Source organism: Poecile atricapillus, chromosome Z (assembly GCF_030490865.1).
Source record: "Poecile atricapillus isolate bPoeAtr1 chromosome Z, bPoeAtr1.hap1, whole genome shotgun sequence".
NCBI lineage: Eukaryota > Metazoa > Chordata > Aves > Passeriformes > Paridae > Poecile > Poecile atricapillus.
The window spans coordinates 24,935,499-24,951,336 of NC_081289.1; the positions used below are offsets into that span (position 1 = coordinate 24,935,499).

The 15,838-nt window shown below is 43.0% G+C and overlaps 1 protein-coding gene across 21 annotated transcripts in view; it reads right to left on the reverse strand.

Moving 5' to 3' along the window:
- LOC131573783 (RNA binding protein fox-1 homolog 2) overlaps nt 1-15,838 on the reverse strand; it is a 171,194-nt gene that overhangs the window by 107,715 nt on the left and 47,641 nt on the right. Inside the window, exon 1 of one of the 21 annotated variants that reach the window (XM_058828035.1) lies at nt 6,193-6,463. The exons of the other annotated variants lie outside the window; for them this stretch is intronic. Within the exon in view, the coding sequence (XP_058684018.1) occupies nt 6,193-6,207 (15 nt within the window). The 5' untranslated portion in view covers nt 6,208-6,463. Of the gene's footprint in view, nt 1-6,192; nt 6,464-15,838 lie in introns of those variants that run through there. 21 annotated transcript variants of the gene reach the window in all.

Below are 15,838 nucleotides of genomic sequence, written 5' to 3' on the forward strand. Positions count from 1 at the left end.
TCTCTATCATTCTGCTTCTGATAGGCTGGCAAGTTGGGTGGAGAGAAACCTAATGAGGTTCAACAAGGGCAAGTGTAGGGTCTTGCACCTGGAGAGGAATAACCCCAAGTACCAGTACAGGACCTACTAGAGATCAGTTCTGCAGGGAAAGACCTTGGACTCTTGATGGATGACAACCTGACCATGAGCCAGCAGTGTGCCCTCACAGCCAGGAGGGCCAGTGGTATCCTGAGGTGCATCGGAAAAACTGTGGCCAGCAGGTCAAGGGGGCTGATCCTTCCCCTCCTACTTGGCCCTAGTGAGGCCACACCTGGAGTGCTGTGCCCAGTTCCACATTGCAAGAAAGACAAGGAGATACTACAGAGGGTTCAGTAGATGCCTTCATTCAGAAGGATGATGAGGGCTCTGGACCATCTTGTACGAGGAGAGACTGCAGAAGCTGTGGCTGTTTAGTCTGGAGAACAGATAACTGAGAGATGATCTCATTAATATATTTAAATATCTCAAAGGCAGGTGCCAAGAGGTTGCTGGAAGATGCTTTTTGGCAGTGTCCATTGACAGGATGAGGAGCAATGGCCATAAACTAAAACACAAGAAATTCCACCTCAGGATGAGCAAGAACTTCTTTACATTGAGGGCGGCAGAACATTGGAACAGGCTGCCCACGGTGGTTATGTAGTCTTCCTCTCTGGAAACATTCAAAATCATCTGGACATGTTCCTATGTCACCTACTTTAAGTGATTCTGAATTGGCAGGGGGATTGAACTAGATGATCTCCAGAGGTCCTTTCCAAGCCTAAGAATTCTGTGATTCTGTGAAAACAGTAAAGTTCTGTCACTAATGGAATTAATATTAGCAAATAAGCACCATGAGAAGTGCAGGAAACACAGATGTTCAGTCTCAAATTGCTATTATCTGCATTCTTCCTCAAGCTTTCAGCTGGAAATCATGAAGGCTGAGGTTTATTCTCTCCTTACTCTCTTACAGTTTATTCTCCTCCTTCCAAGATAAACAGGCTGTTTTGTGAAAAACTAACTTAAAGAGGACCCAGCCCTTGTCAGTCTTCCAAGACTTGGACAAGCTTACAGCATAAAAGAGTCCCCTGTGCTCACGACTGTTTGGACAGGTGGGAATACAGCAGTCAGGCAGAAGAGCCACTGGAGAAATACACCAACTGAGCAAACCTACATCTCTCTAATTCTTTTGTTTATATTCATCAGAGAAGGGAATTCCTGAACATGATGGCAATGTGCTGCACACCTGATTTACACAAAACCAGATAAAATCACTGTAGCCCACAGAACAGAGCATCCTGATCCTGAATCTTCATCTTCTGAAGCCTATACCTTAATTTGAAATGGCTTTTCCTTTTGAACTGCACCGGGCTTTCCTGTCTCAGTAGTGACCTCGGCATCTTCCACAATTACAGGCTTGTAGGAACACAGAATTGGAAAAGATCACCTGGATTATCAACTCTAGTCCTCTAATAACACAGCCAGTCACATTATATAATCTCTTTCATACACTCTTCTTTCTCTGTTTCCCAAATCTCCAAAGCCTGTATAAAACCCTAGATGCAAATAGATGCAAGTTGCTTTGTCACACAAAGCCCCAGAGGAATGCAATGCAGACATCCCCAACCCAGCTGTGCACAGAGCAGCTCGAGTGTGGAAGCAGTATAACCATGTTCATGAGGTGCTACACCAAAGCTAATAAACCTTATCGAGCAGCAGAACTCATTATCTCAGCTGCAGTGCTGGACAAACATAACTATATTACTTCTGGATTCAAGCTGCTACGTATGCATGCCACAGCATGGCACTGCAGGGACTTGCAGGCTGGGGAATCAGCTTACGGCTTACTAGCTCGAGGATTTTCACATGAGCTCCATTTTATGATTTTCCAGGGCTTTTCTGCTCCAGAGCAAGAATTAATACAAGTGTTTGTATTAACACAAAACGTCTTTTAATATACTCACAGAAATTCACCCAGACCTAACCTCTAACATTCATTCAGGAAAATCCTTCTACATCCTCACAGCCACAATCTCCCAGAGGCAACCCCATGTCCATCTCTCTCAGCAGCGACCACACCACATGCACACCTTCCACACGCCAGCACCTGTGCTCTCCCTCCCGTCAGAGCTTGGGGTGATGGCTGATGTTCATTAGCCATGCCTACCAAACAGGTTCCAGCCAAAGACCTAGAGGCACAGCTAGACTTCCCCAGCAAGAGCTGCCCCAGGCTTTGTACTAGAACAGAGCAGGGAGGCAGTTTTTCCTGGATAGCCACTTCTTTTGCTGCTGTCAAATGCATGCTTTGAAAACCATGCTGTAATGTCCATACTTTTCACTGGCAGTAGCTACCTCTCATGAAAAAAGACCAAACAAATAATAGAAAGACCTGGCTTGAGGAAGAGCTCGTTGCTAAGACTCAAGTTTGGCAGCAGAGTTGGGTTTCCAATCCCTTGGTGGTAAAGCTGATGAGCTCGGAGCCTAGAGGGAAAAATTATTCCAGTGAATGCAATGAGAGACTTTTCAGTGACAAAAAGGAAAGTAAAAGACAGGTCAGGAAGAAAACCAACAAAAAAAATCAAAATTAGCTTGGCAAGCTTACTAGCACTATTCTTGCTGTATAGTAATTAGTGTGTCTAGGTAAGATCTCCACTTTCATGGGGCTCCAGAGAAAGAAATAATTTCTTGTTGCAATAGGCAGCCAGCCCTCTGACAAACACTCAGCATGTACTCTGTACATGGCTGCGAAAAATGAGGAAATTATCCATACCCACTATAAACAGAGCAATGAATCCAGTGCTTTCCTACCAGAAGCCTAGCAACAGCATGGACCTCCCTTACCTTGGTCCCTCCTGCCTTTGATAGTTTCGGCTGTCTTTGAGCACAGGAGAAGGATGATTGATAAATTGCTTCATAGGGCTGCTGTCCCTTCCTTTCAACCTTTCTTGTAACAACAGACCTCCAACAAGGCAACATTCATACATGCAACTCTCAGAACACATCATGCTCTTTAGAAAATACTTGGAATGAAATGACTCTAGATTATATCTCATGACTCACAGTACACAAAGATTCATCTGCTCATAAATGATGAAACTGAGTCTTTCTTATCCAGTAAAGGGTTGAATGTTTTTCCCATCTTCAAACTACTCTGCTCCTGGTTGTCCCCAGCACACCACCTTGCTGTCATTCCTGACTGCCCTCAGCACAAAGACCCTCTTGCTTTCATAGCCCAAATTACCCATGTCCCATATAGAGAATTGATGACTAGGAGCTTTCTTGAGCAATTCAAGAGCCCAGACAGCTGCACACAAATGGGGATGAGTGTGAGAAGAGACAAAACTCGAGCTAGATGGTCCCCCACAAACAAAACGCCTGCAGAAACAGAACTCCTACATGCACCTCCTATACATAAGGCAAATACCCACCTTGAGTTGCAACACTCAAAGGGTTTGCAACATCAGAGAGACTATCATACCATCTCTGCCTCAGAAAGATTTTATACAACTGCATCCTACACAACGAAAGTGTTAAGATAAATAGTCTCTCTTGATATTTAATGGCACAGATCGTCTGCTGCCTTCACTACCCTCACAATGCCAAGCATTAGGTCATCACAACAGATATTTTAAGTTTCCTACTCTCCAGCTCTCCACAGCCCACAATCTCCTGCAGTCTACAAGGCTCTCAAATATTTAAGAGTATCCTGCAACAAGTTTCACCCGAGGGAATACAGTTCAGCAAGCAGGAATGTCAGACTGAACCAAGGCTACAACACCACTTCATTCCAGAGACAGCATTATAATCAGGGACTGTGATGTTGCAGGTAGCCTGTATGTCTGGGAACAGTTTCCACACCACACCACAGCTGCAGAGGAAGGTGCATTCTCCTTTTTATTTTACTATTTGTCAAACCTGACAGCACTCAATACTGCACAATCTCTTCAAAGAAGATAATTCTGTAACATGTACCCCTGGGGGTGGGGGGCTGGGGGAGAAACATTATGGTTGCTGTGGGAATCTTAATTCTGGATTTCAGGACTTGCATATTTAAAACCTCAAATTGAACATTGCATTAATGTAGCTTCATGCATTGAATTAAGGAATGACTCAGTACAAATCTCCATGCATCTACTGAAGTCCTGACATTCCAAGGACAAGAAGCACAGAACAGAAAAAAAGATAGCACAGGCAACAAGAAGAGAATGAGAGGCAGAGGGGAACCTGTGAGCAGGGAAGCAAGAAACTGGCACAGCCGAGGCACAACAAACCCCACACCAAACCAGATCTGTCAGTTGAGGCTCCTTGTTCTCACCGCTAAAGATTATGCAGCCTGTCAGGATAAAAAGAGCTTAAAGCAGAAACATAAATGGGCATGGAGGAAAAGGTCCCTGAAAGGTCCAAGGAGGAGAAGACTCCCCAAAAGTAATAGTGTAACCTGTACTGAGAAGGGAAAGTTGATCTCTAGATAGCAAAAATTCACTAATTTTTTTAATTATTATGGCAGAGTGCCCAGATGATGCCTTTAAAACCCCTTCAGCTATTCAAGCATTTAGTATTTATTTTCCCCACTTCTCTGAAGTTAAACTGCAATGGAAACACAGCAGTAACACTACCTAAAGTTCAGGATACAAGCTGAAGCACCAGCCCATGGGGTTCATCCACTGGCAAGCATCCCAAAACTCAACCCTCTTTTAAGAATCCAGGTCAGTGCTTCATGTTTTGGGCCAAAGCTGGTCTTTAGGCAGGCTAACACCTCTGTTTTATTCTAGAGTGCTCACAAACCCCTCAGCACAGGAGGTCAGACAGCAGGGCAGCTCTCCTCTGCTCCCACACTCATCCTCCCCATTTCAGCAGAGTAAGGAACATCTCCATTGTTTATTCCTTATCTAAGATCAGCAGCAGCATTGGCTGAATTACTTCTCCTCTCACCCCACCCACCAAACCAAGCACAAATCTTTGCTGAGCAATGGGTCCTGCCCAGTCTTTCTCCCTAAAAGAGGGGGTCCCATACACCAGGCTGTGGCAAGAGGCTGAGCAGAGAAGGTGGACATTCCTGCCAGCAGAGCCTGCTGGACAAAACCAGGCAAGTGTGCATACCCCTGTGCAGAATCAGGTTACCTGCAACAAAGATAGTGTGTGTATGTGCAAAGGAGGGAAGTCAAATCCTTCTGCCTGGGTTCCAAGGCTTGCTTTGTTGCTAAAATAAACCAGTGTTTGTTCCGGGGAACCGGACTCAAAGCAGCCAGAGGCAGAGAGAGCCCTCTCGTTCTGAGTTACAAACAAGGGCTTTTTTTAAAAAAAACAAGTCCAACCAAAAATTAGTTGTGACCCAGCTATTCTTTACCTCTCACAGCTGGGTAAGGAAACCCAAGGGCAAACTGCTGATCTCAAGGGTGCCCAGGAGCAGACAAAACTATACGTTGATGACTGAGCAGTCTAAAAGCTGACTGCTCCAGTGGAAATTCCAGTCCTTGCTCAAAGGCTGAAAATATATATTGCCTTTGTATAAGCTATTACTCTGTTTGCTGGATCTATATAACACTTTACACATGTTTCTTCCTGACATTATTTTCCATACTCCACCAGAAACTTGAGGAACTGTGCCACTTCTGGAAAAATAACCTTGCATCTAGCTTTTCTCAAAAGAGCTTCTCCCTCCATCCTGAAAGCCCCAAACTACCAAACTATCTAACCCCTGCCTACTCTTCTCCTAGCCTTCAGAGACTTACAGATCCCTTTCAGCAGCATTCCTTCACTACCTGGGATGTCTCTCAGTGACTCCAAAAATCCCATAAAGCAGAGGCACATGGGAACAGGTTTATGCATTTAAAAAAAAAAAAAAAATATATATATATATATATACACACACACATACGCAGGTCTCTCAGTTGGCAGACAGTGAGCAGCATTATACCAAAAAATTTTGTCTCCAAGGCACCTGCCCAAAACTGTTTCTCCAGAGGCACTTATAACCACAAGAAAAGCCTGCTTGATACCCAGTTAATAGTACGTGCTCAAAATATTTTTTTAAAGGGAAAACTAGCCCACAGTGAGTAGAGGCTGCAGAGAGCTAAGCCCAACAGTGAAGGCCGCTCACGTTAGTGCAGAGTCCTTCAGCTTTCCATTCCTTATATGTGCAAAGTGTGCAAGCCCTCACACACGCTTCCTACTCACCCAGAGGTACATCATGTTAGCCTGGGTCCTTCAAACCCAGCAGTGAGATGATCCGGCAACACAAGAGGCACTTCAGTAAGACTGTCGACACCGAGGTTGGTCGAGGGTGTTTTTTGGTTTTTTTTCTTAAAGAAAAAAAATCCGAACGGCTCAGTTTGAGGCTTAGAAAGCGTCTCGCCTCCTCCACCCCCCTCCTCCAGCTCTGGCTGCTCTGCGCTCTTCTCTCGCACTTAATCTCTCCCTGGGAGTTCCCAGCCCCGTGTGTCTGTACTGGCGTGCACAGCACACACTCTGCATTCGCCTCCAGGGAATTTCTCCCTGTCATTCTGCTTCTAAAAACACAATCTCGGCCTCACAAGATTCTTGCAAGAGGCAGGGATGGGTGGGGTTAGCAATAAATGCAGCCCGGCTCCCAGTGCTGGAGAGCGCTTACTTTAGAAAAGGGAACTGTAGCCGTGAATGAAGCAGAGCAAAACCTTGTCCTCCAAGGTCACTGGGGGTGAGGACCCATTCCCCCCCGACCACTAATTGCTCCTCCAGGAATCATCCTGGATGATTGGATGCAGGAGCCACGCAGGGGGCTACAGGCAGGTTCTGCACGTCTTCATCTACCCCCTTAGTCAACACCCCAAATTCGGTCACAATTCACTGTCTGTATTTAATCATTAACCACTGACAGGCATCAAGGAGCCTAACTACGGGGATCCTGAAGCTAAGGAGAAAATGCGTATGTGCCAGCCCTGGAGCTCCTTCAGGAAGAAAGAACAACCACTGTCGGCATGGGCTGGGGAAAGGAAGCGACACAGATAAAGGGGTTAATCTGCTTTTGCAGGTGGCTCCACATGAGTATTCTACAGACATGCATATTGCTAAAGGGAAAGCGGCAGCTGGCTCCGGTTCCTCAGAGTGTATCGGGTTCCCACTTGCCCGGAGGCAGCTTCCCCCCAAGTCTGACTGGGGCAAGTGCCCTCCCAGCCTTGCGCTCCCAGCCTGCTCCAATTTCAGGACTGCAAAGTTCTGCCGGTGGGGCGGCAGCCCCAGGAAAGGAGCGCTGAGCAAGAGACACTCGCCCCAGTTCCCTCGACAAGCACCAGCAAGCCCTTCCCTGCAGGAGCAAATCCTCGTCCCATCCCCCGTGCCCGATGCCACAGGATGAGTGTCACCTCGCATCTCATTAATCAGTTAAACTGCTCTTCCAAACTAGGAAAACGGGTTTCTCGCCCCCTTCCCTTCCCGCCTCAAAATGAAGAATTGACTTCCCTTGCCAGGCTCCAAATGCTACGTTAAATATGGCCTCATCAAAAACGGGGAGGGGGGGGAAGAAATTTAAAAGGAAAAAAAAAAAAAAAAAAAAAAGAGTGTTTTCATTGAGGCACTGGTCTCCTTGGAAATGAGTTTTGAAGAAATATTTTTATCTCAGCCAAAGATATAGAAATGGTGCTATTCCACATATCACCTCTGCTGCCTCTACTTACAGATTACTTAAACGCAGTCCAGGAGGTTTGGAGCAAAGCATGCATCCAGGCTCTACACGAGTCAGGCCCTGTCTGCACGGGGTGACAAATGGAAGGGTCTCCTGTCACAGCCAGCCCAGACACCCCAGATGTGCTCCACACTCCCCAGGCTCCTCTCACCTTCAGCAAGCCACAGACACACCCCAGGGCAGGCCTGTCCCAGGAACAGGCCTGAGCACATGGGATTGCTGATGGGCTCTAAGGAAATAAATACGTGACTGTCACTGCAGACCCACATAGAAACCTGGAGAAAAGGTTTATTCCCATTACCAGGATACAGCAGTCATAGGGATCTGATAGTGAAAGACAAGCAACACTCAACTCTCCAGCCCAGAAAACCCAAGCCCTGCTGCTCAAGGAAAGGAGCAAGAGCTCCTCCAGAAAGCTGGGATTGCACAGGGCTGTTCCATTATGGCATTGCTCAGGTCTCCCATCTGCTCGCACCTTTTTGCACAAGGGGTCAGGTTGAGAGGCTGAAAAGCAGTGTTCCTAAAAATCACTTACTGCACCAAAGCCTATGCACCACAGTCTCCAAAAAGTGAAGCATGTGATCCACAAACCTGTTCTCAGAGGCTCTGAGAGGAGCGAAACAGCAGCAATGCTGACACTTGCATCACGATTAGACACTTTTGTTAACATCTCTGAAGCAGGGTCACACCATCAGCAGCAACTAGTTCAGCCAGCCTGCAGACTGAAGCAGACGTTTCTGCACCAGATAACCTTGATGGCATTTTCAAGGTTTTCTTCTGATCCAGAATCATAATTCAAAAATGATCCTATGGTCATTTTAATAAAAGCTGAGGTTCCTTGTCTGCAGCGGAAAAAGTGAGAAAACATGTGGACCAGGTGAGCAAACCCAAATAAATCCTACTTGATATGTATTCCTATAAAAAACTTGAAAATGACGAACCTCAAAACTAAGCTGAAGAGTTATTAAAAACTTCCCTAATTAAAAACACAAGAAAAAAAATTCTTCCTCTTCTTTCCCAAGCTCTCATCCTTCAGGCCACCTTCAGGGAAAGAAAATAAAAACTTTTAGAATAAGCCTATTCATTAGTTTCAACAACTGAGGCTTGTTACATATCATCCCAGCAGTTCCACATTGTGCAGGTCACATACAACCTCCAAATCAAAACAAGACCCATGAACCCTCCTTGAATCATCTAAATACTACCTCAAAATTTATTTGCCACAGTTGCTACAAGGCCACCACCTCTCCATGGAAGGCACACAGGAAGATTACGGAGAGCAGCAGACTTCTGGTGATGTAATACCTTTGTCCTGGAGCAGGAGCACTGTTTGATGAACTGCAAGAGCAGGTTTCTCAACACCCAGTATTCTCAAGCAGTGACAGGAGGACCCAACGGGTCAGGAAATGAGGCTGTGGGTGGACTCGAGAGGCACCACCACCCTGCTTTTCAAGAGAGCTGCTGCTGCCCAGAGGTTCAAATCAACATGAAGAGTGTGAAGCGCATGCCCATGACTATCCACACTTGCAGAACTGGTAGCAGTGCCATTTTAGCCTCAGATTACAAGCAAGAAAAAGATTTGGCTTGGCTGATACAATTGGGGCTGGGGGAGGGGAAGGAACAACTTTAATTATTAGGTCTTCAATATGCTTTTCTTTCGATTTTTCAACTACATTAGCTGGCATGTAAAAAGTATCCATACAAGACATTTCTTTTTGAAAAATTTCTTCTAAAAAACCCAAAAAATATTCTCTAAGGAGCAAGAGGACAACAGTACGTCAATTATGTCAATGCATCTTATTCCAGAGAAACAAAGACAAACATGACTAAGACAGGCTTCTGACACAGGTAGCTAGGATCCCCTGCAAATGCTTTGCCATAATCCTAACAACAGTCATTCACAGGATATGTGTCAGGGAGCTTGCAAAGGCTGCTGTGTGAAATACACATTATCTCTTAGGGATCTTTCATGTCTCAAAAAGGATTAAAAGTAGAAAGGTAAAGATTTTAAAATTAATATATACCAAGCTATGAGAAAAAGTTCAGAGAGCTGTAGCCTAGTGAAACATTGGTCCCTCTTCTCTGATGGGAGGCTGTTGTGTAAATCAAAGTGAAAGGGGAAGAAAGCAGTCTGCAAAGACTTTAATGCTTGTTAGAGAAGTAAGGAAGGTCCTAACAAGTAACAAAAGGGGAAAGATAAAAAAGGGAGCAAGTAACCACCTATTTAATCCTGCATAAAGGTATTTGGAAAAATGAGACACTGGGAAAAACGAAAAAAAAAACCCTACATGTTTCTCTATGGCATCAAAAGCCTTAATTACATATAAAAATTATTGTGACTACTCAGTTATGTGCATACACTCAACTCAAATACACTGCTGGTATATAAGTTTCAAATACGACAAATGCTTAGAAAATGATTTACAGAAAATTCTAGCCTATTTAGGAAAGATCCGAGTGGGAAAACAGGGAATGGGCACAGCACAGTTTCAAACAGACGTTATCTCTTTCTAGCTGATTGTGTCTCAGAGGCATATGATTTCAAATGCTCGTGGATTAACATTCTAGCAGATAAAGCTCAAGACAGGGTACGAGCTGGTGTGTCTGCTACACGCTACTGAAATCATATTAGATAGCACACAGGATGAGTGGTTAGATGAGTACCTCTTCATAACAGAGGGAAAATCCCATCTGATCATCTGGAATTTCTAATGCAACAACACTTGTGGGAGGCATAGGGGGGCTGGTGTCAAAGAACACCCTCCAGATTGCAAAATTAGAGAAAACAATTTCTTAGTTCAAGAAGTGTTACATTGAAAATGAGTAAGTCCATATTAGATTCCATCTTGACAGAAAAGAGCAATCAATTGTAAAAATATAAATTAGCAGTAGCTTAGTTAAAATGATTGTGACAATTCCATCTGGATATGTGCAAGGAGAATAGAGACCAAACTAATGCACCTACGTACATACTTAGCACTTGAGTGGGACCAGAGGTATAGTAGCATATTTTTCCTAGACAGACAGATTGCTTATTGGGCTTCCCTATCACATCTCCACACTTGAACATTTGTATATATTCTACCAAGTGAAAAAAAAAAAGAGAAAAGCTGCGAGAAGAAAATAGAAAGGAAATTAGAAAGGGAAAAAATAAAATTTACAAGGGAATCCTAGTGAGAGGAGGTAAAATCCATAGTCAGAGCTGGAAGACGATAATGTGTTTTTAAAGCTTCTCAAGAATAGAAACCCCAGCAACTGCATTGATCTGCTACTATGGGTAAAAGGTAGAAACATTCCCAATACTGAAAAAAGAGCCAAAGCATTCAATACGTATTTCTGTTCTATATTTGGAGAAAAGTCAGCTGTTGCAGTCTGTGATAACAAAATGCCTTCCATTCCAGCAGTAACTAAGGAAGATGTTCCAACAGCTACCCAACAAACGGCTCTGTGGCTCTCTCATGTCACTCGAGCTTGCAAACAAAAGGGATGCAACCAGATAACAAGTAGGTTTCAGCTGTACTACAGCTGTGAACATATTTAAATATGGACACATGGGAAAGTCTGCAGTCTGCTATGAACTGCATCACCTGCACTTGGAGCCCTAATAAGCCCTTACTCCAGCACTAACATTAAACCTGCCATAAGGGCAAAAGTACAACTGTGACACAATGGCAACTACAAATACAGGTGTTTCTTGCAGCCAGTTTTTATTAAACCTTGGTGCTGCTTGCTGAGTTAGGCCAATCTCCATCATACCAGAAGACTGCATCAGGAAAGCAGCACTACTGCTGAAGGCATGAGATTGCAGCAGGTTGAAGAGGGAAATTTAATTTCAAACTGAAGGAAAGCAGTTCCTCACAGCCAAAAGCCATAATCAGTGTCCACATTTTATGCAGAAGCTAGATTCAGACTGAGGATGAAGACTCAATCATTGCCCTACTATGGCAAACACTTCAAGAACCATCTACAAAAGGTCTGACTGGAGACTGGAACAGCAACATGCTCTATGGCGCCCAGAGGGAAGTTTCTCCAATTCAGTGGCTGCTTTCCATGGCTTATCTAACTCCAGCAGAAGGTTCCAGGAAGACAACAGGGGAATCAGACCTCTGCTAGTCATGGATTTGGGCATACCTTGTGTCTTGGGTTAGGGTTAGGGGGGCTTTATTTGGTTTGATTGGTTGATTTTTATTTGGGGTTTGTTTTGGTTTTTTGAAAGAAGATTAGAGATGGGGCTGGAAGCTATCTGGGGAGAGGCACAGAAGGCAGCCCTGGGCACACATGCAGCTCCTATGGAGATAAGAGGATCTTCTTTGAGGTTGGTTTGCTCCTTTGGGCGCCGCTGGAGACTACCCTGGCAGCAGAGTACTGCTCATTTGTGAGACTGCCTCTGCTCAGGATCCTGGATTATCTCTGATTATCAGAATTTCTGAGCCACAAGGTAGATTTCCTCTCAGCATCCAAAAGGAATATAGGAAGCTTCACTCTGCATTATCCTGTTTATGAAAGGAAGCAAGAATACAAAGTGCATACAATAAATCATCCAGAAAAATACAACTCCTCTGGATGTTTTGCCAAGCAAATAAGCCAAACATTGGCATATTACAAGGAAAAAAACCCAACATTCTTTTTATAGAGCAACCCATTTCATTACTAGAAGACTGGATTCCCTGTTTTCTCTTCTGCATGTATGGTCCAGCGAGAGGATTTGAAAAGAGACTACTTATTTAAAAACAACCTATCAAGGGCTAGTTTATCCTCCAAAAAAAAAACAGAAAACCTGAAACAATAAAACATCCTGACATGCAAACAAACCCAACAATTTTTAAGAACTGTCCTGTTACTGACTTATCACAGTAATTAAATTTAAGTCCTTAAATAAATTTCAGGAGATCTCAATTCATAGGCTTATCATTCAAGTACATAAGGAAAAAAAAAAAAAAGAAATGGATACCAAGAAAAGCTTTTTCGAGTTTGTTTGGGATTTTCCTCTCCTCACACCTGTGCTCAAGAGCACTATTCTGGAAGGCATTGTCGATTCTTCAAGAGAAAAAAAAGCTCAGTAACTAGGAAAGGTACTTCTCTGAAAACATGTTCCCAAAAATACACCTTTAAATTAAAACCAAGAACACCCACATGAACAAAACTAAATTGTGAAGCCAGAGAATTCAAAGTTAAACACTGAAGAGCATGCAAGCATTTAGATGTAAGGAATTCTCACAGCTCCAGTTTGGGCATTCATCTGCAGAAACAGATTGACTATGCAGCCACTCCCAGGATACAGCAAACATGAGTTTGGGGAGCAAGTGGGAATTTCCATGAATTATACTTGTCTAGGCTACCTACCTAGCCTTACTATGGGTGGACCAGGAGTGAAGTCTGCAATTCTCCAATACCTTTTGAGGACAATCTAGCAAGCTGAACATCTACAGAAGAAAAAGCTTCTCTGCTGCTGGTGTTGCCACCCTAGCCTTGATTTTCAGGCTGTATCTTCTGCATTGTATCACACATGGATCTAGTCTGAAGTCCACACTGAACTGGCATGTAACAAATGTATTTAGATCATTGTAAGAGAGAAACAGAGTAAGCTCCAACCCTGGTATTTAAATATATCTTTTTTAAAGACTGGTTAGCTAGTAAGTGCCTTAATACCTTCATAAAGGGAAAAAAATTTGCTCTCCCTTCGGTTTTTCTATAAAGTAGCAGAAAGCTATTACACAGCATCAGATTTCAACCAAAGTCTATTTTTAGAGTCAAATCAGGAGTACAATATCCAGTTGAACTGATAAAGGGCAGAAAGATTATTGCCTTACTTCGTGCCCTAGACTTGTCAGTGCTAAATAGGGTATTTCTTTGGTTTTGGATTCTGAAGAGGAAGTCATAAATAAAAAAATAAATAAATAAAAAAACACCACTCAGCTCCTACTCCTCTCTTCATAGTCTGCAAGGGAAGCTACACCAAAGGATGAACCGCTGGCATCCAATTCAAGGTGTGAGAATTCAGGCAGCAAAAAGGAAACTGCTTCCAAAACCTCATCAATTGAGCTGGAGCATAATTACACCTTTTTTTTTGGTCTCTGTGTTTACCATGTCAAGTGGCTGTACTGTATCAGCAATTCATCAGCACCACAACATCCCAGAAATTAAGAAAGGGTATGAAGATAAAAATATTGCAACAGTAAGAAAAGGGGAAGACAGGGCATAGCTCTCTTGCCTGGACCACAGAGGCATTTATCAATATGCTGAAACTTTGGTTTAGGTCTGTTGATGATAAAGGGGAATACAGATGGAGAATAATACCATCCTGCAGAAAGGGACTCCTCCTGGCTTGTTTGTGCAAAGAAAGGTTAACAATGTTAGTGAGTTATTCAGGAAGTAATGGATACCTTCTTGCCCTGAGCAAATTCCTTTTCAATAACAGTTGTATTTTCCTAGGCAATACGACTATATCAAGGTATAATGGCTTCTATATTTATCTACAGAGGCCCTGTACTGCTGGGATCTAATTTACTACGGCTTAGAAAGCAGTTTACAAATCCTGGGATAGTAAAGTTGCTAGAGAGAGGAATAAAATTCTATCCTTTATTGCTTGGGTTGAAAACTGGGTTTTAATGTCCCTTTTTAAGGGTATAAAATGCATTTGCTTTAACTTAGAGAGACTCAAAGTAAACTGTAGTAAACTGTAAATACACCTATGAGAAGGAAGAAATCAGCTAGCAAATACTACATTCTGCCCATTTTTTTTATCCTTATTGTCACAGATGCTGTATTTCTTCTTTTATTCAAATAACATTCTTTCATTTGACCCTCTAAGAAGAAGAATAATCCATGACTTTACCTAGCAGCCTCATGTACCTAATGAAGACAAAATAGCTGAATGCCTGAAATACAACTTTAGCGTGGGAAATGGCACAAGGATATAATCAGCAAAGAAGAAAGGAATGACTGCAGCTAATGAAGAGGTAACACCAATAAACACTGAACGACATCTCCTGAAAAACAACAAAACCAAACTGCTAAAAGACTTTAGTGGAACACAGCATCAACCTGTGATAAGTACGGGTGGGTGGAAAGAGACCAAACACACGTGTCGGGGACTGCAGTTACTTCCATTACATAACGGGAGTAAGAAAACCCAGGCAAAATCGCCATTAGCAGAACTAAAACCAAAATATTTCAACAAGAGTATTGGCAGTTGTCAAGCCACATAAAGGAACAGCAGACTGTTCAAATGTAAAAGGCATTAATAAAGCATAAGGAAAGAGGTATAAATAGATATAAAACAGAGGAAGATTTCAAGATGACAGAAACGCTACCGGAAAATTTTAGTTATAGAATATAATATCCCCAACTTCAATTCACAATGATCAGCAAAGGTCAGTTGTCAGAAATGCAATTCTGTTTCTGATCTCATTCTGAGCAAAGCGCTCTTTAACCATACCTGTGCCACCACCATCTAACTCCATTACTCTCATGGCTGCAGCAAACAGTTCCCTCCATCTGACTGGTCCCTTGGGGAATTATGGGCATAAGACAATTTAGAAAAGTGTGTACCTGTAAAGACTAACTGCACTACTTGTCACCCACTTTATAAACAAAAGAGAATCCATTCTTCAAAGTCTTTTTAGTGTATATACTTGATATGGGACTTCCAAGAGACATACAAATAGATACCTACATATATCTTTTAACAGATCTCACATGCAGCGAGTACTGAAAACATTCACAGTTTGCAACATGGGATGTCCCAACAAACTGGCATTTGTGACAGTGATTGTACTTAAATCAGGTAGATTTTGCCTCTCGTAGGAGCAGACCAGCTATCTGACCTTCAGCATCACTGCAGTCTGTGGGGTCACATACTATGACCTTCAAACACCTTCAGCTGAGCTCACATTAAGGCTCATCCACCTTCTTTCTCTGACAGGCAACCATGACAAAAAAACAAACAAAAAACCCCACAACCAAGCAAACAGTACTATGAATTCCATTCTGTTGTATTTTCTGATCAAATCCTGGCAAAATCAGACTTTTCCATTAGATATTAATTGCAACCTCCTTACTCTTCTAATTCCTTTCTAAGACAAACTGAATGAGTAGCAACTCATACTTGGTTTAGATGAGATGAATGGTTTGAAGTAACTATGGCTCGTCAACATATGCATT